The sequence below is a fragment of the Epinephelus fuscoguttatus genome, linkage group LG19, assembly GCF_011397635.1.
Source record: "Epinephelus fuscoguttatus linkage group LG19, E.fuscoguttatus.final_Chr_v1".
Classification (NCBI taxonomy): domain Eukaryota; kingdom Metazoa; phylum Chordata; class Actinopteri; order Perciformes; family Serranidae; genus Epinephelus; species Epinephelus fuscoguttatus.
In genome coordinates, this window is record NC_064770.1 from 10716750 (window position 1) to 10741337 (window position 24588).

General features: G+C 41.6%; 1 protein-coding gene and 1 long non-coding RNA gene across 2 annotated transcripts in view; one reads left to right on the forward strand and one right to left on the reverse strand.

Moving 5' to 3' along the window:
- The window catches only part of mmd (monocyte to macrophage differentiation-associated), a 104259-nt gene extending 79879 nt beyond the window's left edge, over positions 1–24380 (forward strand). The window contains exon 7 of the mRNA XM_049561672.1: positions 24125–24380. Within this exon, the coding sequence (XP_049417629.1) occupies positions 24125–24328 (204 nt within the window). The 3' untranslated portion in view covers positions 24329–24380. The remainder of the gene's footprint in view (positions 1–24124) is intronic.
- Positions 1243–19514, reverse strand: LOC125879685 (uncharacterized). Its single transcript, XR_007447963.1, has 7 exons — positions 19382–19514; positions 7528–7638; positions 7333–7392; positions 6949–7135; positions 3887–4466; positions 1454–1647; positions 1243–1377 (listed from the first exon to the last, which is right to left on the reverse strand). It is a non-coding gene; the product is annotated as an uncharacterized LOC125879685 (long non-coding RNA).
- Positions 24381–24588: the final 208 nt, after the last annotated feature.

Genomic DNA, 24588 nt, shown 5'->3' on the forward strand with positions numbered 1-24588 from the left:
CACTTTCATTCACAAATAATGTAATTATAAAAGACCATAAAAGTATTCTGATCTGTGGTTAACACAGGGTTCATACATGTTTTCCAAAGTGAATTTGAAGTAATGTTCAAATTCATTTGAATCAATTAGTTCAAAATCCAATTTTTGTTTGGCAAGATGTTTCTATGGCAGGGATACACATACGGGAAACAACAAAATTTCATTTTATAAAAGTTACACCTGTTTGGAAGTTTACTGTGCATCCCAGTACAGCTGCAACAATTAATTGGTTATTATTAATTACACTGTAATCCACTTTGATGACTGTTTTCAGTAATTTACTGAAGTAAAACAAATCAAACTTCTAATTTGCGCTTCTGGCTTCTTTAGTCATCTCTTACAGTAAACTGAATTTTGAGTTGTGGAGAACAAGACTATTTATAATGTCATTTTCAGCACTCATTTCTGTCATCTTCTTGTTAATGACAGTAATCTGTGCTTGAAGACATACATTTATAACCTGACTGAGTTTATATGAAGCAGTAACATAAACTCACATATTTTCAAGACAAATTAACTTCAATACAAACTTTTTAACTTAATTTTTATTTTTCATTTTCATGTTGACATTTTCAGTGACAAGTGATGATAACAGGGGGAAGAGTCTATAGGTGGTAGCTCCTGTTGTCACACAGCATCTGTATAGTGAGACAACAACAAGCACATTAGTCAGAAGAGGTAAGCACTTACATTGAAAGAGGTTTGTGCTCTGACATTACAAAATGAAAACAACTCCAGAATTGCTTACCATCACCTCTTCTGAGTTGTGTCTTTGCAAGTTCTGCTGTGGGTGGCGGGGGAATGGGTGGGAGTGGGCCAAGTCTTCTTGGGTCATCTGGGCGCTGGGGTCTTCTTACAGGCATCCCCTCACCCGAGGACAGTCTCTTGGCCACAATCTTGGTCTGCAGTTCCCTGATGTATCCATATGTCTTAGGACTCTTTAGGGCATATACACTCCACCACCTGGCGTTTCTTTTGTAGAGCCTTTTGAATCTGAAAAACAGTATTTCTACAACTTTGGAAACTATATTTGAAGTAAAGTTACTTGCAAACCACATGATGGCTGCATTTTTATTTTAGCACCCCTAACAGTAAATAAAGACAAAAATAATTATTAACATGTATATTTAGTGAAATGAATTGTAAATGCCATTGTGTGAAAATGAAACTCACATCTTCTTGCCATCTTTTGACCGTATGAATGCTCTTCGGAGGTTAAAGTTGTAATCCAAGGCAGCAAGAAGAACTCTGGCTTTATACACCGGCAGTGAGAAGGCGTAGCGCTTGCTGGCATACATTAGAATGTGGCTCTGGAAAGCCTCTAGGTCAGCTGTCGACCTATATGGGACACATATTGTTAAAAATGTGTTCCCTTTGTAAGTTATTGGTTTTTACACATGTATAATAAATTTACCTGAACGTTAAATATTTGTGGACATCCTTTAGCCATCTCTTGTTCTCAATGATATTCAGTAGAGCCTTGTGTGCCACAGAGTTCTCCTGGATGGTTTCCTTTTGGGTGAATTCTTGCAGATGTTCATGATGGCAGGATCCAACAGCCCAGGTGTGAGTGCCACAGCAATGGTGTATAATTCCAATCCATAGTGCCTTGCAGAAAAAGCAGGAAAAAGACTATTATCATGTTTTACTCGTTTAACCTTCGTATTGTCCCCGAAATTCTAAATGACATACAAATCAGGGCTGCATATAGTCTCGCCACCAGACAATCAGAGATCTCCGCCTTCTGATAGTCTGGGGACACTCCTTTCTAAAGTGTGTTTAACACACTGGCAAAAACGGCCGGCAACAAAGCAACACCTCTTGCATTTTTGAAAAGGACACGCCCTCCCGGAAATGTGCGCTCCCCCTTTTCTCGTCTGCAAGAACACAAACACACAGAGAGCTTGAAAATGGACGCCGAGAGATTTAACTCCGTTTTATCAAACGTGTGCTCAGTCCACAAGATTGTGGAAATGAAGGACTTACAGCGACTTGAGCCATTTTGTACCGCTACACGTGTTTCTAGTGGGACTATGTTTACGAGCACAAGAGTTCAGCGAGCCACCGAAGGACCGCCCTGCGGATTTACTATTGGTTCTGCAACGTAGGGAGTTTTTTAAACTCTGAAATTGTATCCGCCCATCTAAACACAAAATCAGGGAGAAAAACATCAGTCTTTAGTTAAGCAAAGCGTCTAAAGACTGACTTGCAGGGGTGGGTAGAGTACTGAAAATGTGTACTCAAGTAAAAGGTACAATTACTGACATAAAAAATAACTCAAGTAGAAGTAAAATTACTATTTGAGAAACCTACTCAAATAAAAGTAAAAAGTACCTGGTTAATAATTTACTCAAGTACAAGTTACTTTCCATTTGAATATTTTTTAGGTTGTGCGGACCAGTGCAAAATAATGAAAAAAAAACAGCACTTGATAAAACTTTTTTTTAATGAAGCAGGTACCAATCTTCCACTCTCCATCTCCATCACTCTACCCCTCTTTTCCTCACCTAACCTCTTCTTTCCCCATTTCCCTATCTGTAATTTGAGTGGATGACCTTGCTTTAAAAACTGAAATGACATCCCAACTTCTTTGTCTTTTCTACGTCTTTTTCGCTGTTAACAAAATAAATAAAAAACAATAAAATAAATAAGAAACCATTGAATATATGGTAAACAATAGCACTATAATGTTCCCAAGTTCCATCCACAAATGTGTTTGTAAAGGTATAACAGGTCCCTGTAGGACTTTCCTGCCAGATCACCAGGTGTCAGGTGAACTATTTTACAAATGACCAGTAACAAAATGAAAATCCCATCTCTCCCTTGTTTTGTAAGAAATATGTCCTAAACTGGGATTATATGTGTGCAAATCTCTAACATGCTAACTTAGTTGGCTCTTTTCAAACAAAAAGAAGCTCTTCATTTCGACCTGGCTCTGGTCATTTTTTTCGTGTACATGGGTTTCACCACTGGATGGCGGTATTGTATTATACCAGTAAAGCCCCAGTTATCCGTACGGGCCATTTAACCAACAGTTACAGGCCGCCACACCGAATATCACCATTCCGACGGTCCGCCATCCCGAATTCTGGTCCCTAAGTCCTGACAGTGAGCTATGGTGAGTCTGTAGAAGCCATATTCCCCATGCATGTCAGTGATTTTCACCGGGGACGTAATTCAGGCTGACATTACCTGTTTTTCAGCGAACTTCTCTGGTAATTTTATTAAAAGGCATTGCATATAGGTCCACAGTAACTTATTATTATTATTATTATTATTATTATTACTGGGCTACAATGAGTGGCCATCAAATCACAGCATCCGCAGTGAGAGGACACGGACAAGTGTGCACTTTTACACACGCGGGTCAAGGCGATCACGGACATTTGATGTGGGAAAGATGTAGCCAGATGTATTACCTGTTTTAGATACGTGGCTGTCTGTCCGTCCGTCCGTCCACTAGTCATGTGCGCCACTTCACCACCGACCAGTGTGTAAAGGCGCACCCCTCCTTGAAGCAATGAATGAGGAAATAATTGCCCCGGCGTTTAATCGGACCGGCGTTTAATACGCAAAATGGGGTCAAAGCCCCGGCGGCTATTTGGAAATATACGGTAGATGTAACGAAGGTAAATGGCAAATGAAGTAAAAAGTAGATTACTGGCTTAAAAATATACTTCAGTAAGAGTAGGAGTATAGTTTTAAAAAAGGAACTTAAAAAGTACTCGTTCCTCAAAAAAAATACTTTTTTACTCACGTGCGTTACTTGTAACGCGTTACTACCCACCCCTGCTGACTTGTGAGTCTAGGCTGCATATGACCATAAGAATCAAATATGTAAACTCACAAAAAATTGTTCTGCCGTGTCTGCCTTCTTGCAGCACCACCAGAAATGGTTAATGATATCCTTTAACCAGGTGAGGAGTATGCCATTCCCCTTTACCAGTGCAGCCTGGAGATCATGAGAATATTAGTATTGATGTTTTGGCACAACAACAATTCTCAGTCACTGCAAACACTTGTGCAATCTTTTTTGCCAGGTTCTTGGCACCCTGCCACATGTCAAGGCTGTGCCTTATACCATAGTCTTTAAATTTTCCTCTCTCTGGGTCTAAGAGAGAAAAAGAACCACAGTATTACTGTGAGATACTACACGTAGGATTATAGAGTATAGTACAGTACAACCAGTTATCAGTAAGATTTACACGAGTACTCACTCTTTAGGGCTCCAATCCTGACATGTGCATCTGTGCAGAATTCCACAAGTTTAACCTCGGCATGAAGTTTCTCCACTGTCTGGATAAAGGCCTCCCTTTCCATGATGACCAAGGACCATCCTGTCTGCCTCTTGTCCAAAGTTACAACACTGATTATTTCCTTTGTGGACTCTGCCATGGTGGAGTAACTGCAGTACTGAGCATTATGACCTGTTGAATGCAAGACAGAAAAAATAAGCCTCTGTAAAACCATTTCAGTTGTTCAATCTAAACAAAATTCAAAATTTTCGAAAATATATTCACTAAAAAAAAGTCATGACTGCCAAGCTGGCAATAACTATAGACTTCTGCAACTCCCTGGCACATTAACAGTAACAATCTGGTACCTGGTGAATCATTCCCTCCATCTCCAACAAGAGAAAGAACAAACAATTAGTTGGAGATAAGAGCTACATGTCACTCACATTAGTCTTATTTTAAAATAACAATAACTAAGGTGACAACATAAATTGGAATCCATAATTGATAATGAATACTGATATTCATAAGTCACCCAAACAAACAACATCCTGGCCCTGTAGACACTGAATGACCTCTGACCTTTTATCATCCCAAAACTCTGTAACTGTGTCAACACAGTAGGTGACCTGAATCTTGTAGAAGCTGGTGACATTCAGCATTCCCATACATCTGTGATCAGTTCCCTAATTTTATTTTAACAATTTTCTAAATCATTTTTCTCTTTTCCAAATTCTCGTTTTATTTCATGGAAGTGATCAATGTAAGTGCACTTGTCCTTTAAACTTATTAAAAAAATAAAAGCTAACAAAATAAAAGACACCTGGTACATTCGTTACAGCTGTATCAGTTTATAGAAGAATTTTGAACAGTTAGAACAAGAGGCTGCACTGCAACGTGCAAATCATTTGTCGTGGCTGCCTGCGCTTTCCCTGTCCTTGCGGCTGCAACTTCCGCTGTCTTCTCTTCTTCAAACTACAACACCCATAATTCATGTAGGAACTGCTGCAGCCAATGTGTAGCCGGTGGGAGCTGCATGACAACTCAACCACCATGATCAGTTTTTAATGTTTTATCGGGCAATAACTACTCCAGACTCTGCTCTAGTGTAATTTTCAGGACGACCAGGGCAGGATTCAGGATTCAGGACAACTGCTTGGATTTTGGGACTGTCCCGAAATCCAAGCAGTTGTCCTGAATCCTGCCCTGATTGTCCCGAAAATTACACGGAGGTTGCCAGGGAGGTCAGATACTTGCATGCAGAGTTGGGTATGACGCGTTACTTTGTACTTTGTAACGCATTAGAGTACTTTGATTACTTTTTGCAGTAACGAGTAACCTAACGCGTTAGTTGGCTGTTAGTTGGAGTAATCAAATACTTAAGTACATTTTCAAACAAGACATCAGTTACTTCCGTTACTTTTAGAACGCTGGTCCTTCAGCTCCGAAACAGCAACGGCTGTCGTTTGGTTCTCATGACGGAGATAATGTTAAACCTATCAGTCTGAAAGAAGCCACGGAGCTTGTGGCTCGCTACGTGGTCGGAGAAATGCTGCCGTTGTCTACGGTGGAGTCTAAATAGGTGGAGTAGGACTCGCTGACAGACATATTTCAGACTCAGGACTTGCATTATGCCTGGTACACGCTACACGCTGGTACTCACCAATTATCCCCGGTCGTCTTTCACGGCGTGTGTGATGTCATCGGGTTATTCTTGTCCTATTTTTATTACTTTCACTATTATTTGAGTCACTGCCAGAACTGTGTGTGTTCATGTGCTAGCCGACATGTTGTTGTAGTCACCTAAAAGCGTCAGCAGATGGCATTTGAAGCGCCATACGTAAACTATCAAGCTACTGTATCTTCCACAGGAAGTTCTGACAAATGTTTCAGAATAAAAGCCTATTTAGAAAATGGAGGGATTCTCTAGCCGAGGTTATAAGGGTCTTTTAATTTGAAACAAGTGTTGAGTTTGAAATGACGGTGCGATATGTTAACTTTACAAAGACAACAGAGCGGATGAAAAGTAAATATATAAACACACAGAGGGATTAATAAATAACGGACCGTCTATGATGTAGTTTGTTTCAAATGAAGCTGGGAGCCTCTGCAGTTGCGGTGAGTAAAAGCCCCGCCGCTATTTGTTAATGTTATTACTTTATGTCCGACCGTGAGGATGTACCATTGTTTGCTAGCTTGATGCTAATGACAGTAACGTTAACTCAGCAGGTTGACAAAGTGCCTCTGCTGTTTCACACCATCATTTCCCCCTTTTACTCTGTGTGGTAACATCCCTAGAGGAAATATTAAAAACACTGGGGTGTTGTTGTCATACAGTTGTCGACGGCAGTAGATCGTTCTGTGCTTCTACTGGTCAAAGTGACGGCTGTGATGGGAGAATTGGATCTCAGTGAAGGGCAAGTGGTCCATAATTTTAATTTTGGAGACAAAAAATGTAGGCTTAGCGCCCTGTGGTCCATTGCCCAATAGGAAATGTAGAATACTCAAAAGTACTTTAAAAGTGCTTGAGTTACTTTTCTCAGGGAGTAACGTTGGAAGTACTTTTAAAGTAACTGAGTGACTTTACTCAGGGAGTAACGCAGTAAAGTAACTAGTTACTTTTTAAAAAAGAAACGCAGTAACGTACTTTGATTACTTTTAAAGTAACCCTTACCCAACACTGCTTGCGTGCTAGGGCAGACAGCTTTTCATAGGGCTCCTGAGTGAGCAGACCACCACTGCAGGGGACAGTCATCAATGCTGATGCTGGGCTCTGCTCTGTAGCGCTGCAGCTCTCCCACAACTCAAGCACAAAGAAGCCCATTCGTACGCCTACAGACGGATTTTTATAAAAGGCAACTCTGTGGCATACAGAAACAGTAAAGTTAGAGATTAAAAATGAGATTAACGCAATCAAAAAACATAGCGCGTTAAATATGGCTGTAATTAATTATTCGCAATTAACGTGATAATTTGACACCCCTACAAAAAATGATAAAACATGAGACTGTTACTGTAAATTACATAAATAAATACAAACAAATAAGACTTTACTTACACACAATTTTCCAGTGTGTTTACTTGGTCCTCCTCAAGGTCCATCTGTCCCACATCAAAACTGTAAAGACAAAAATAATGTGATGCAAGGATAATGAACAGTACCCTGAAGTTAGTTTACTTTGTGCAATACAGGATCTAATGAGATCATGGCGAAATATAAATCTAGAATATACTCTGATCTAGAAATTACAACCGGAAAAGTCACCTTTCTTGTAGCATTTTGTGAACCTCTGATGCTTCCAGTGTAGTCTCACCCACATCAGTGCCGAGCATTTCTACGCCTTCCACTTGAAATTGGCCCTCCCTATATACACACACATTAGATAACCAAGGATAAATCATATCTTCAATAGTTCCCCCTGTTCTCAAGGAAAGAAAAAAATAAGATACTTCCATAAAAACAGCAGATTGTGCAGGTTCAGAGAGACTGCATTTCTCAAGACCTCTTACCGATCAGAAGCTGCACCCTCATCAATATCTGACAATACAGGAGGCACAACTCCCAAGCAGAGGGGAAAAATTACATCAGTAACAGTTTTTAAAAGCAACAGTATTTCATCAGTGGCAAAATAGCTTATTTTTATTTGTAGTATAAAAATATCACCTGTTACAGTCAGCCAAAACCTTCTGACTGAGCAGGTAATGGTAAAAGACGTGGTTTGCAGTATGAGGCCCGACAGCTAATGTGTGTATGGGATGGCATTAGGGCAGCAGATATGAGGACAATGTGCTATGTGTAATCACACTGATCAATATTGCAATGACAATATTTCCTTCTTTTAGCAGCGACTTTTTAGCAACCCCACAGTTGTTTACATGTTCAGATTTACTAGTTACTTAGTTTAGCAGTTCGCGATGTCTTTCACTCACTCTCGGTCTCTGCTGTGTTTAGCTATTCCCCTGCCTACTTCAATGATGATGGTACTTGTAATAAATGTAATATATTTGCTGAGATGGAGGTGAGGCTCAGTGACTAGAAGAGCTGGTAGAAGCGCTCCATAACTGTAAGTTACTCCAGTAGCCGGTGGCAGCCGACTAGTGCTAACTAGCGATGTTTTAGCCTGCCGGGCACATTGCTAACACATCACTCTCACCCACAGAGAAGGAACATTAGGAACATTAGCGTTAGCTCCCAGAGTTAGCACTAGCCGGGATCCAGCGATGGCTCTAGCCAAGTCGGCTGCCACCGGCTACTGGAGTAACTTAAAGCTATGGCCGAGCTACTATGAAGAGTAGTCCGGCAGCCCGGCTAACATTTGCAATTAGCATTGTAAAATGTAGCCTGGCGGGCTCGCGGGCTGCCCGCCAGGCTACATTTTACAATGAACAGTTTTATATGATTGCAACAAAAAGACACAAAAATACTTACTTATAGAATAGGTTTATATAAACATATCTCTTGTAACCAATATATCATCTCTGTTTTGAATTGTTTGGTCTGCAGTAAACAAATTGATTGGGTTAAGCACAGACTGTAAAAAATTTTTTTGTAGAAATCACGGTAAAATACTGTCAAATAGCAACAGTTAAAAAAGGGAACCTTCAAAATAGTACATCACCGTAGTAAATACATTGAATTACCATAAATCAAGAAACAGTACATAACTTTATTTTTTATGGTCATAATATGTATAAAACACAGAATTTTACTGTGAAGAATAAAAAAAATTAAAATTCATGGAAAAATACTGTAAGCAATACTGTACAGTTTTTTTGTTGTTTTTTTTGTTTTTAAGATATATTTGTGGGCATTGAACCTTTCATTGATAGGACAGACAATTGTGAAGGGGGGAGAGAGAGAGGGTCAATCAAAAGACCTATATTTACAACACTGGAAAATTGAAACAAAAACTCAAAATAGACTAAATTGTTATTTGACTCTGAACAGAGAATATAAATTGGTCGAATATCTGCCCTCTGTCAGAGATAGGAAGCAGAGACGGATCCTGACCAAATACAGGCTCAGTGACCACCAACTAGCTGTAGAGACAGGAAGACACAGACAGACATGGCTGCCCAGAGAGGAGCGTGTATGTGGTCACTGCTCCACAGGAGAGATCAGAGATGCACTTCCTCCTCTACTGCGACAAGTTTTCTTCAATAAGAAACTTGCACTTTGGGGAAATAGTTAGGAAAATAACAGACTTTCATACACCAGAGGAGAAACTGTCAGTTCTGCTGAGTGAAGGAACAGCAGCTCCTCTGGCAGCTAAATATGTATCTGCCTGCCACAACCTGAGGGACTCACTCACTATAACATCCTAAAATGCATGGATTTATATCGAATTGTATAAATTATATTGTATTGTATTGAATTGTAATATTATAAGTTTGTATGTAAATATCCTGTGAAATACTTTGACAACAACATATTTCTGTTCATGCCAATAAAGCTGTTTGAATTGAACTGAATTGAATTGAATTGAGTGACATGCAGCAAAGGGCCACAGGCTGGAGTCGAACCCGGGCCGCTGCGGCAACAGCCTTGTACATGGAGTGCCTGCTCTATCCACTAAACTACCAACGCCCCAAAATAACAGATTTTGCTGATGTTTACATTTGAATTTACGGTATAAATCCGTTAACTACTCAGCAAGATCATACCTTTATTTCTAAAGAGTATACACTGATGGAAAAAAGTTTTCGGACACCCCATGCATTTGTGAAATACTGCATTAAGAATCACTCTTAGGTCTTCAAGTGCAGTTTCTTTTAGTACAGTCACAGCCAAAATACTAAATAAATCCTAAAAAGCCATTAAAAACTTAAAATTGATTGGTTCCATAAAAATACATAAGAAATTTTGAGTATTGGGTCATTTTGGTACCAGTGATGAAGGTCGTTCTTTTTATTAAAAGACACAATTTTTGTTGCCAAGCTTCGTGTCTACATAAAGCCAGCACATTTGAAAGTTCTTCAGACACAAAAATGGCTAAAACAAGGAACCTAACGCAGGAAACACGCCTGAAGATAAAGATTCTCAGCCAGGAAGGGTACAGCTGCCGCCAGATAGCCAGGAAGTGCAGATGCAGTCCTTCAGCAGTTGGATACACTCTGCAGAAATACAGACGAACCAACAGCTTGGAAGACAAACCAAGATCTGGGCGTCCAAGGTTTCTTCAGCAAGAAATGACCGCATCCTGATCCGCACGTGCAGGCAAAACCGCCGAATGACATCACAGGAGCTTCAGCAGCAGTGGTCAAACCAAACTGGTGTCCAGTGTTCCACCCGCACTGTACGTGACGTGGCGACTTTTAGATCATGGCTTAAAGTCCTACAAGGCTATCAAGAAGCCCCTGATCAATGAGAGACAGAGGTTAGCCCGGCGTCGTTGGGCCCAGGCACACAAGAACTGGACAGCCAGGAATTGGAAGAAGATTTTGTGGTCAGATGAGTCCAGTTTCCAGCTTTATCTTCCTCCTACTAATGTGAGGGTACGCAGAAGGCCAGGCGAAGCATTATCTCCAGCATGTACAGTACCTACTGTCAAGCATGGTGGAGGCAGTATCATGGTTTGGGGATGCATGAGTGCTGCTGGTGTTGGTCATCTCACTGTCTGTGATGGCACATTGAACTCTACCAAGTATTGTACCATTCTCAAACCCACATGCTCCCTTCTGCGCACTGTTCCGTCGAGGTAAAAACTGGATGTTTCAACAAGATAATGCCCCTTGCCACACATCCAAGGCCAGTAGAACTTGGCTGCAGGAGCACAGTATCCAGGTCTTAGAGTGGCCAGCTCAATCCCCGGACATGAGTCCCATTGAAAATCTGTGGTGGATTATCAAAAGGTCTGTTTCAAAGCATAAACCAAAGAATTTAGAAGAATTAAAAGCAATAATTCAAGAAGAATGGGACAAGATTACCCCTCAACAGTGTGAAAGGCTTGTGGGGAACATGCCAGCCAGGATTAGAGCTCTACTACGTGCCAATGGCAGGACTACTAAATATTAATTTGATGACGTGATGGTTTATTTATTTTTTGTTCAGTTTTGAACACATTCTCTGTTATTTGTTGACTTTGATACCGACAATATTGAGAACTGACATATTGAAACTGTCAAGAATTTAGTTTTGTTAGTTTTTCTTGTAAACAATAAACAAAAAAATATCATTTGTATTTGTTTGTATCTGTCTAATGCAGCCACACCTTTTGAAACACAAAAAAGATTTTTCCACAAATATTTCATGATAATATTTGAGATTGTGTAAAATTTTAAGGGTGTCCAAAAACTTTTTTCCACCACTGTAATGTTAAAAGTATGTCAATTTCAAGGAAAAACATGATTAAATAATACATTTTTCTGTTATTTCATAAAAGTAGGTCCTAGTAAATATGTTTCTTATCGGACACTTAATGCAATAGAAAACTATAGATATTGTCTTATTGTCATATTCCAAAAACGCAGCGAATTCCATACTATTATTTTTTTCTTCATTATCACAATTACATACAATAAAACTGGATAGAGCAAAGGACACTTTAAAAGAAGAGATGTGCAAGGACGACCAAACACAACAGGCTTACTATGTGTCTCTAAAATAATAAAAATGCACACAGTTTAAAAGCAAATTATGAATATTTGTGTGCATATTATTTGCAGAAAAAGAAAATCTAATCTATTTTCAGCTTAACATCAGTGCTGTAAGTGGCATTGAGAATTTTCACATGCAAAATGCAGAACAGGGCTCAAAAGGGCACGTGACTTCGCAATGCATTGTGTGTAACCAGCGCCATTTTTACGGGCAAATTGTTTTGTTTACATTGCGTTGTGCCGGGAGAGAGACGTGAAGCGAGAGATTTAAATGGACCAGGCAAAGGAAAAGTGTGTCGGAAAAGCCCTGCCGCCGTTGACTGAAGCTGGGCTTGTCCTCTATCTCGTCAACGGTATAAGTTATTATACCGGCGACGAATTTAGGAATGCCAAATCTTTAAGGGAGACAACTGAGAAACAATGTTTTAGTGACATCAAGATGTGTACTTTTTTTTCTTTTTTTAAAAACGGGATTAAAAGTCCTGACTGCACAGCTGTGTTAGATTTGTCTCTAGTTCTATATTCAGTATTTGCTATCAAAATATAGGCCTATCACATTATATAGCCCTTCGATCTTCTTCCAGTAGAGATCGTGAGAACGATTGTGGTAGCCTAGTTAATGACACAGCAAGTCTGCACCATTTTCAAACTATACAGTTACTTTTAAAATGCTAAAACAACAACAAGAGAACACAAGCGTAGGGTCGCGAAACATAAACAACTTTCCAATTGCCTGCAAAGCCTACAATGCATCGCGGTTTTTCCACCTCCGCTACATCACCTTTTGAGCCACCTACAACTGGTCCACCTTAACTGCTAGCTCACCTTAAGCCAGCAGTAAGTTTAGCTTGTTGCCCCTGATACTTATTTAAAAACTTCAGAGTACAGTCATTTGCTTATTTGAGAGAGACAGAGAGAGAAAGAGAGGAGATTAGAGAGAGAGAGAGAGAGAGATTCCATGAAGATGAGCATGAACATGAGCTCCTGAATATTTTTGCTTTTTTGGATGTTTTAAAGTGAGATAAACTACTATTCTTCTAAGAGCCGGAAGAAAACAGAAGAGAAAACCGTTGTTTTTAAAAAAATCTACCAAGAAGGAAAAAAAAACAGCAAAAACCTCAGAAAACAGTGATAGACTGGAAAACAACGGAACCAACTGCCAAACTGACAGTTAGCCTAACTGTCCAACCAGCAACAAAAAAAAGGTCAAGCAAAGAGGAGGAAAACAGCTGAAGACGCAAGTGAGTGAAACCATCAGAAAGAAAATATAACATTTAAAAAGAGGAAACAAAAAATTGCTGAACACTAAATAAACTTAAGCTAGCATAACACAGCTAGCTGTAAACAAGACCCTTAGCAACTGTTGCCAAGGAATTTAAATAGCAGCAGTTCAACAGCAGCAGAGCCTGATGGAGTCCACCAAAGGCTGCACAGAGGCTGTTCCTCTCCTCTATCCTCCTGATGTAACCAATGAGACTGCCAGGAAGGCATTTAAACAAAAACTGCTAAAAGAAAGACCAGAAACCCTGTTTTCTGATCTTTACAAGACCGGGGAGGTCAGCAACCTGATCCTCTTCACAGACCAGCCGCTAGCATGGCACTCTGCCATCAGTGCCCACTACCCCTCTGTCAAAAAAGAGGATCTGTAACGGCTGGAAAATAAAAATAAAAGAAGCAGAGGATTCAGATACTTTCATGATGACAGTAAACTTATACAAGAATGGGACTATCATAGTGCAGGGGAACCTCAAACTGTTTGAGATGGACTTCCTCCTTATAAAGGAAAGAGCCCAGCAGGAGAGATCTAGCTCCACTGACAGTTCCCAGGTCCCAGCTCCCAGCTGCCTAACTACTGAGCAGCCCCCTGAAGAGAAGGAGCCCACCAGCCCAGAGCAGGTCCAGGACCCCCAGCTGAACCGCACCATCACCGAACTGAAGGTGAAATTCACAGAGCTGGAGAGAGAACTTGTACAACTGAGAGAGCTGATCAGCCAAAAGCCATGCCAGCCCACCACAGCTCAGCCTGATCCCTGTACCATCAGCACAGAGCTGGGCATGCTGAGGCAGGACAGGGACAGCTGCAGGAGAGAGCTGAGCCTGCTCAGGACTGAGATCAGAGAGCTGCATCAGGACAGAGAGCAGCGTCTAGCAGCACTGACAGCTCTGACAGAGGAGGTGAAGGAGCTCAGAGGAGAGAGAGAGGAGCACAGGAGAGAACTTACCTCTCTGTCAAAGGAGGTGGAGGAGCTCAGAGGAGAGAGAGAGGAGCACAGCAGAGCACTCACCACTCTGTCAAAACAGCCTCAGGAGAGAGGTGGAGCTACACAGGACCTGGATGAAAAACTAGACCACAACCAGGACCCTGTGAGCAGCCAGGACCCACCAATCCAAGAACCTACCTCCACCCCCAGCTCCACATCCAGCCCACAGACCAGCACCTCCCCTCATTCCACCAGACCAGCACAACAGAGAGAGAAGACAGACATTGTCCTCCTCATTGACTCCAATGGAAAATTCCTAAATGAAAAGAAACTTTTCCCCACCCACAAAGTGGCTAAAATCTGGTGTCCAAACACCCACCATGCCATAGACCTGCTGTCAGAGGAGCGGCTTGGATCTCCCGAGTCACATCATCATCCACACTGGCACCAATGATCTGCGGAGCCAGCAGGAGAGGGTGTCAGAGTCACTCAAGAGAGTGACAGAGAAAGCCTCCACCACCTTCCCCAACAGCAGAGTGGTCATATCCACTCTGCTCCCAAGAAAGACTTCCACCCTGACACCATCCACAGGATCAACAGCAGCCTGTCCAGAGACTGTGCACGGAGACCCAATGTCCACCTAGCCCACCACCCCACCCTGGACATCAGCTGTCTCTACGACTACGTCCATCTGTTTAAAAGCACAGTCCCCGTCTTCGCCCAAACACTGAAAAGCGTCGCTCTCAACAGAGACCAATCCACGGCCCGCAGAAAGAGCACATCAGCCCACAACCCCCACAGAACACCAAGACACCCTCAACCAACATCCAGACCAACACAATGGAGACAAGACCACCCTCAGCCCCACCCACATCATGTCCAAATCAGACCCCACAAAGGCAACCATGATCCCCCTCAAGCCAGACCACAGTCACTCCTGTCCCTAGGGGCCCCACCCCAACCACAGCGACAAGAGCCACACCCTAGCCCACTGAGTTATGCCCAGGTGGTCCGGAGAGCAGCAGAACCAACCTTAACCACCCCCCCACACAATGAACTGAGGGACATTCAGCAGATGCTCAGCCTGCTTTGCTCTCATCTGATTGGACAGGTACCACAATAGACACTGTATGAATTATTATTAGAGTATTTCTTGTGCTCATACAGTTTCAAAAAAAAAAAAAAAGGACATTTACACTGTACATAAGTATTGATTATTTAATATACCAGTTATTGATTTGTTACCTTTTATAATATGTCATGTAGATACTCTTAAATTATTTTCTTTGACTTAGTAGTTTATCTCATTTTGATCACCAAATGCAGCCTTCTGAGTTTTAAATGAAATCTAAATCTTTTGTCATCTCTTGTTTGAATGTTCAGGGTCTGAGATCTTCTGCTCTTGGCCTTAAGAGCAGGACCTCAGACTTTATTAGAGAGTTAGAAAATGCAGATGTGTTTATATTGCAAGAGACTTGGTGTAGAGGAGATGTCTCCACTGGTTGTCCCTCAGGCTACATAGAGATAATGTCCCCGTCCACCAAACTAAAGGGAGTAACACAAGGAAGGGATTCAGGGGGAATGCTGATCTGGTATAAGGCAAACCTTGTACAATACATTGAATTAATCAAAAAAGGAGAATTTTCAATTTGGCTCAAAATCTAAAGACCTTATCACCACAGATAAAGATGTATTCCTGTGTGCAGCATATATCCCCCCATCACAATCCCCTTATTTTAATGAAGACAGTTTCTCCATTCTCGAAGATGAGATTAGTTACTTCCAGGCCCAGGGAAGTGTACTGATCTGTGGAGACCTGAATGCCAGGACTGGTACAGAACCAGACTTTATCAGCACACAGGGAGACAAACATATACCTGGTCAAGTCAGCATCCCCCTCCCTTCACACCCCCGCAGAAACAACTTTGACAAAACTATCAATAAAAGTGGGCAGCAACTGTTGCAGCTCTGCCGAACATTGGGTCTGTACATGGTTAACGGTCGGCTTGAGGACTCATTCGGTCTTTACACTCATAGCTCTCCTCTTGGCAACAGCACAGTAGACTATGGCATCACCGACCTAGACCCCTTCTACCTGAGAGCATTTACAGTCAGCCCCTTAACCCCCTTATCAGACCATAGTAAAATCACACTCTACATTAAAACGACAACAAACGACCCTCACACAGTAGAACCCTGCAATCTGACCTACAGAAAACAACCTTATAAATGGACAAACAAAAGCAAAGACGAATACCAGACAGCAATCAAAAATCCAGTCTTTCAATCCCATTTAGACTGTTTTCTTTCCACCTCGTATCCCCTCAATCAGGACGGCCTCAGACAGGCTGTACAGGACATCTACAACATATTTGACCATGTGGCAGACTTATCCAGTCTGAAAAAGCGCCAGCACCACAGACCAAAAGACCCGACCAATGACGAGTGGTTTGACACAGAATGCAGACAACTGAGAAAAACTCTCAGAAATGTGTCAAATCAAAAACACAGACAACCTGACAACCCTGAGCTCCGCCTCCAGTACTGGGAAACACTGAGAGTATACAGAAAAACACTCAGAACTAAAAAAGAACAGCATGTGAGGCATCAGTTACAAATAATTGAAGAGTCCATTGACTCTAGTGACTTCTGGAAGAAATGGCACTCTTTCAGCAAACCACAAAAAGAAGAATTGGCTATTCAAAATGGTGACATCTGGAAAAATCACTTTGAAAGTCTGTATACTGCTGTTCCCCTGAATTCGGCCCAAAACAATCTCCTCAACAAATTACAAATTTTAGAATCAGTCATTAAAGACAACCAGAACCCCCAAGACTACCAAATTACTGAAGCAGAGCTGCTGGCTAAAATCCAGGCACTGCAGCCAAAGAAAGCCAGTGGTCCTGATGGCATTTTAAATGAAATGCTAAAATTTGATGACCATAAATTTAACATTGCCATATTAAAATTATTTAACCTTATTCTGGGTGTCGGACATTTCCTGACCTCTGGAGTGAAGGAATCATCACACCAATCTTTAAAAGTGGAAACAAATTCGACCCAAACAATTACCGAGGCATCTGTGTCAGCAGCAATCTGGGGAAGTTGTTCTGCAGCATCCTAAACAGCCGACTGCAAGACTTCCTCAGAGAACATGATGTCCTGAGCAAGAGCCAGATAGGATTCACACCCAAACATAGAACAACAGACCATATCTACACCCTTCACACCCTCATTAATAAAGACGTCCACCAAAACAAGAGGAAAATCTTCTCTTGTTTTGTAGACTTCAAAAAAGCATTCGACTCAATTTGGCATGATGGACTGTTCTTAAAATTAATTGAGAAGGGTGTAGGGGGGAAGGTCTATGACATCATCAAAACCATGTACAGTCATATGAAATGTGCTGTTAAAATTAACAACATGGAAACAGATTTCTTCCCCCAGAGTAGAGGAGTAAAACAGGGCTGCAGTCTCAGTCCCACCCTCTTCAACATTTATATCGATGAATTGGCCAAATCACTAGAACTATCTGACATCCCTGGTCTCACTCTGTCTGACACACAGGTTAAATGCCTACTGTTTGCAGATGATCTCATATTGCTGGCTCCATCAAATGAAGCACTACAACAGCAACTGGATCACCTGCAAACCTTCTGTCAGACCTGGGCCCTGACAGTTAATCTGGACAAAACCAAAATTATGATATTCCAGAAACGACCCAGGGGTCAGGGAAACCAAACCAGGTTTTTCCTGGGCTCTCATGAGGTGGAGCACACACGACTACACATACTTAGGATTACACATCACGTCCACGGAAATTTTAACCTGGCTGTTGATGATCTCAGAGAGAAGGGAAGAAGGGCTTTCTATGCTATAAAGAAATCTTCAAACATTAATATACCCATTAGAATCTGGCTCAAAATATTCAAATCTATAATTGAACCAATTATTCTGTATGGTAGTGAAGTGTGGGGTCCTCTTGCAAATCAAGATTTTGAAAAATGGGACAAAAACCCAATCGAAATCCTGCATACAGATATTTGCAAGATCATCATGAGAGATCACAGTAAAACCCCAACAACGGGTGCCGAGCTGAGCTAGGCCAATTCCCCCTTTTAATTAGAATTTAAAAAAGAGCCATCAAATTTTATAAACACCTTAAAACAAGTGACCCCAACTCCTACCACTACAAAGCTCTGCAATGCCAAGAGGAGAACATGGAGAAGAGCCCCCTCAGCCAGCTAGTCCTGAGGCTCAGCTCCTCTAACAACACAAGACCTCAGCACAGCCCTCACACAATCTGGACCCACCAAATTATAGAGAAACAAATAGAACATTACATTAACTATTGGACATCGACCACAAAAACGCAAAGCAAACTTCAGTGTTATTTGGCTCTAAATAGACAGTACACGGTGGCAGAATATCTGAGCACCGTGACTGATGAGAAACTGAAGAAGACTTTGACCATGTACAGACTCAGTGACCACAGCTTGGCCATAGAGACGGGCAGACACAGGCAGACACAGGCAGACCTGGCTGCCCAGAGAGGACAGGTTGTGTGAGCTCTGTCCACACAGACAAGTGGAGACAGAGACACACTTCCTGTTGCACTGCAGCAAGTATGAACACATTAGAGCCGACTTCCTCTCAAAAATAAAACATAAAGTCACTGACTTTGATTCTCTGCCTGATCAAACTAAAATGCAACACATCCTTGGAGAGAACAGAGTCAGCAGCTTAGCAGCAGCAACATATGTCAGGTTATGCCACAGCCTGAGGGACAACCATCACAACACCTGACACACCTGTCTATATTTACAGTCCTTGTAACTCACCATCTACATTTTTCTTTATTCATTTTTTTTCTATATTATATATTGGTGTATTGTATTGTAGATTGGTGTATTTTGTATTATATAACATATATTTAATTTTTTTTTTATAGTTTTCTGACTTACTTTTATTATTGTACTTTATTTGTAAATTTTTAATGTCTTTGGCAATATTGTTAATCTACAGTCATGCCAATAAAGATTATTGAATTGAGAGAGAGAGAGAGCGAGCGAGCAAACGGCTGAGAGAGAAAGTGCGCTGTACATATGGCAGTATGCGATTTGGAACACAATGCAGGCGCAGCTAACGTAACGGACGCAGTGTTGCCAATTTAGCGACTTTGTCGCTATATTTAGCAACTTTTCAGATCCCTCTAGTGACTCTTTTTCAAAAAAGCGACTAGCGACAAATCTAGCGACTTTTTCTGATGTTATTGGAGACTTTTGGAGACTCTGACGTAAAAGCACGTACCGTTCTTACTCTTCTCAACGACCAGCGTGTGCTACCGTGGGCCCCTCCCCGTCTCAAAGTACTCACAGGCGGCCCAATCCTCGCACAGCAGTCCGTCCCAGCTGCAGTCAGAGCAGGAGATGTTAACTCCTCCGCGTCCAGAGTGCAAATGAATCGCGCATGCGCGAAGGCGCCCTGGCTTACCGTCAGGGCGGGAGTTAAATGTATATTTTTCTTTGTCTAAAATAAATCACAGCACTAAAATATATCGCAGCATTTCACTCACACAGTCTCAGTCACTTACTCACCTCGTCCACTGTGTGTGTGCCTCTCTGTGACAAAACATCTAGCTGGCTAGCTCATCATGTCTCAGTCTAAACTGTACACTCAAAAATACAGAAAGGAGTGGGAATCAAACCCTGAATTCAAAGGCTGGTTGAAGCCGTTTATTGGTAATGATACACGGGCATACTGCATGTATTGTAGGGCTGATTTCTATGCCGAACTAAATGATGTAAAAAGACACATGACAACTCAAAAACATACTCAAAAGGCAAAGCCTTATAACAGTTCCACCCAAAACAAGCTGCCATTTATGGTTTAAAAAATTGACTCTGCAAAAAAGTCTGAGGCCACCATGACATGAGCTATCGCTGAACACTGTTCCATGCTGGCAAGCGTTCACATTGGAGAAGTGTACGGACAGACTTTTGAATTCAGTTAACCGCCTGTTCTGAGCGGACGCACGCTAACGGATGCTGAAATTTTGAATGGTTCACCGCCAATTCTTTGGCGCCCAGGACGTGGAACAGGAGACGTTTTTTGTCGAGGTAAGCACAACACAGTTCATTTGCTCTATCCACTGAACAAAGCCAGCCAGAGCCACGTTAGCTTGCAGAGCTACATGAGCTTGCAGAGCCACGTTAGCTCTTCACTAGCCGATTCAGTGGTCTGGCACGGACCAGTGGTCACTACTAGAGGGTGACACGGGAGTGGATTTTCAGTCCTGTCCCATCCCACTCCCACAAAAATAATCCCATTCCGTCCCAATCCGATGAAAAAGAAAAAAAATCCCGTCCTGTCCCAAGCCCACAAGAATGACTCCTGTCCCATCCCGCTCCTGTGATGTGTTTCAGTTACAGTAAAAAAAAAAAAAAAAAAAAAATACAGTACATGGATCACACAATGCCTGCCTTAGTTGAATATAAACCCAAATATGACATGCTGTGTTTTGATGTTTATTGCTTAATTATTTTTACATTCACTCCACCTTGAAGCTGTTCAGAATGATAAACACATTTGATTTCCTACGTGGTCAGACAACACGTCATAAGAACCAAGTCAAGTCAAGTTCTTTTTATATAGCACATTTCATGCCACAAGCACAGACTCAATGTGCACCAGTTCTGAGAGAGAAAAATGCAGTTAAAGTATTGCAGTAAAAGAAGTGTTTGGTTCCTCTGACTAATATTATAACATATGACATCATTAGATTATTAATACTGAAGTATCAGTGTTAGAGCAGCATGTTACTGTTGTAGCTGCTGGAGGTGGAGCTAGTTTCAACAACTTTGTTATTATGATTCCCAGTCCCGCCCGCTCCCGTTGACTTTTTTTCCCATCCCGTCCCAATCACGTGACGAATAGTGAAACTGATTCCCATCCCGTAGGAATCCCACGGGAATCACGTGACCCGTGGGACTCCTGAAAAAATGTTCGCCTCTAGTCACTACCACTAGGGGCGCTAAAGATACTGGTCGCGACCAGCTCCTCAGTGGTCGGGACCAGTTGCTCCCTGACACGGACCAGTGGTTGCGACCAACTCCTCAGTGATCTGTCCTGTGTTCCATGTGGTCTGTTTGTTGTCTGGATCAGTTAATGAGTGGTCTGTGGGGTAATTTTGTATTTTCAATACACCTTCTCCCTTCTCATGTTGCGTTGGCAGCTCTTAGCTGAATAACTGTCAGAGATCAGAGGACCACTCATTAACTGATCCAGACAACAGACAGACCACAAGGAGCACAGGGCAGACCACTGAGGAGCTGGTCGCAACAACCGAGGAGCTGGTCAGGACCAGTATCTTTAACGCCCACACATACATAACGTGATTTTTAAATTTTATTTTAATATTTACTCAACAGGGACGATACATACAACATTGCCACAAAAAATGGGAAAATGTCATGCATATAAGATGTCTAGTTTCAGCTAATTTGCAGTCTTTGTCCCTGGTCAGGCTTTAAACTCTGATCTCGAACATTTATTCAGCTAACAGTGCTGCCAACACGACATGAGAAGGGAGAAGTTGTATTAAAAATACAAAAATCACTCCACAGACAACTCATTAACTGATCCAGACAACAAACAGACCACAAGGAACACAGGACAGATCACTGAGGAGCTGGTTGCAACCAGCGACCACTGGTCCGTGCCAGGGAGCAGCTGGTCCCGACCACAGAGGAGCTGGTTGCGACCAGTGTCTTTAGTGCCCCTGTGGTAGTGACCACTGGTCCGTGCCAGACCACTGAATTGGCTACAACCCCTGCTGACAGTTAGTCAGTACTTACTTTTAAAAACACAAAAATCCTTTTTTTAATTTCCAGAATAAGCCAAAGCTCTCAAATGTTAAATGTTGTCTAAACATTTAAGCAGACATTCAACCATTAAATGAAATACATTCAGCTCCAAAACAGTATTAAGAATTGATAAACAGCCATACTGACAACATCTGTGCTTTTCTTACTGCCAAGTCAAATGGTCTGCTGTAAAAAAAAAAAAAAAAAAAAAAAAAAAAAAAAAAGCCTACCGGTCAGTCGGTGAATACTGGTGCTGACAGACGTAGTTAAAAGTGACTCTTGCCATCCTGAAATTTTTGGGTGAATTCTGTAATAGAGGCCATTAACATCACAATCCTCCTGTTTCCGACTGCGCATCCACACACCACTACGTCCATAAGTAACAGCCATTGCTCCATGAAATGGCATGATTTTTTTTTTTTAAATTTGGCTCACTGTTCTTCATCCTTGTTATCACCTGCTAATGAAATTGCACACTTTCACATTATATCAATTTATGAATGAAATTGTAAGCGCTGACTTCAGTGGCTCCCATGCTTACTTCCTTACTACAGAGCGCTGCACGTAACATCTTTGTTATTGTTCTTTTGCTCATGCAGGTCAGTTCGGGACTGTGACCAGTTCACACTGGAATCTGATATTCACCATATTTAATATACACAGCTAAACAAAATAATCAGATCTGAGCAATAAAAAGGAATTGCACTCTAAGGCAAAGGCAGTGTGGACGTAGCCTTAGTCTTAAATTTAGTATCTTTTGAAGCATATCTGTTAAACTGCATGTGAGTTTTGGTTTAGACGTACATCAAGTTCTGATCTGTTCAGATTCAGCAGATTAGTAAAAGTTTTAAAGCAGGTCTGGCAAGTTTTTTCAGTGCTTTGTTTAATTGTTGGTGCTCAGTCATTATAATGCACCCTTACTGAGAGTGTTGACACCTTTTACGCCCTGAGCGTTGCCCTGAGCACCAAGTTGTCACAACACTCATTTGGCTGCTAAGAGACAGTCTGAGGGTCTTAAAACACTGAATTTCTTTTTGGCTTAAAAATCACTTATTTAAAGCAGAAAATAGCAGACATTATTTCAAACTTTTGTGAAGATTTGTTTTCCTCTCCACTCCTCTTTAGCTTGTGCCTGATATGTTCTTGAATTTGCATCACATCGACTGTGCCGGTGACCATGTTGTATTTGTTTGTCTTCACAGGTATAAAGTTGTTGAGCTGGCCTTCTGTTTGATGATGGGTTTTTTCCCTGCATCGGTAGTGACATCAATGGTAATGATAATATGTATTTATATATTTACACTCACATACAGTTTATTTGCATGTCCTATATCACCACGCCCAACAGGCTGCTGCAGTAGGGTGGAGGTGTTATGAATGTGTTTTACTTCCTCTTCTTGTTGCAGGGCCCCTCTGCACGTCTCATGGAGTTCACAGCAAAATGCCGATTAGTTTTATTGATAGGCGAATTGTAATCCATATCAGAAAGTGAAGTGAGCAAGCAAGAAATGTCTGAGTTTAAGCAGCACATCGTGGCACTAAATCTGTAACAAACATAGCATTTTTAGGGTTGTGTGAAGTGCAGATTTTGTTCTACGAGGTTTTGCAGGAATCTTGTTGCTTGATAAGATGCTGCCACTGTTGACCAAGCTTCAACAAATCTGTTTTATTTCTGCTGCCCTCCTGTGGTTTCAATGTATATAGCAGCAGCCCTGTGTTCATTTTGCAATTTATGTAACAGAACAAAGTCATTTATTGCATGTGCACAATGGATAGCAAACTAAATTCCTCATTCCTTTTAAGACACACCCAGTAAACATGTACATATGTACGATACATATGTCTGTAGAGTATTTACTTCTGCACTTAGTTTAACACCAGCTTTCCGCACAATAAATTCAGCATAGTTTTCAGTATAGAAAGGGCTGTTGTTAAGCCCATTCTCCTTGGCATATTGTTGAAATCTTTTGTTTTTTCCCCTCTGTTGTGCATGTGAAAAGTCCTTAAATCCTACTGACAATTTAAAATGTGAAAAACAAATTGTTTTCTTTTGTTTTCTCTTGTCGGAGGCTTTTTAACTCCACCAATCATAGATCAGTGGATTGGTCAGTAGATTTTAATATGAAGATACCTGGAGGATTGTTTTGTAACATACCATATCTAATTTCTGTCCCCTTGTTCTGCACAGAGCAACACAGAGGGCCTTCAGGAGCTGGCCTGCGGTGGACTCATCTACTGCCTCGGTGTGTTCTTCTTCAAGAGCGACAGCTTCATCCCCTTTGCCCACGCCATCTGGCATGTGTTCGTGGCGCTGGCTGCGGCTGTGCACTATTACGCCATCTGGAAATACCTCAACAAGGCCTCCAGCGCAGACGCCCTCCTCCAGTCGTGACCAAAACCGAGGCTGGACGCCGGTTCTCCACCTTCACTGCGAGCTTCTGAACAGAGGCACCTGCACACCGATCCCCCTCAGCTGCCCGCTGAAGCTGCAGCGACTGCCATAAAGTTTACAAAAATAATGACCATGAATTGTTTACTGTTTTCTAACGTGGAGAACAGATTTTTCAGCGTCTCACTGACGAGCAAAAGCTACTTTCAAAGCTGTTTTGTACCAATTCAGTCTAAAAAAACACAGCGAGGGAATTTTGACTT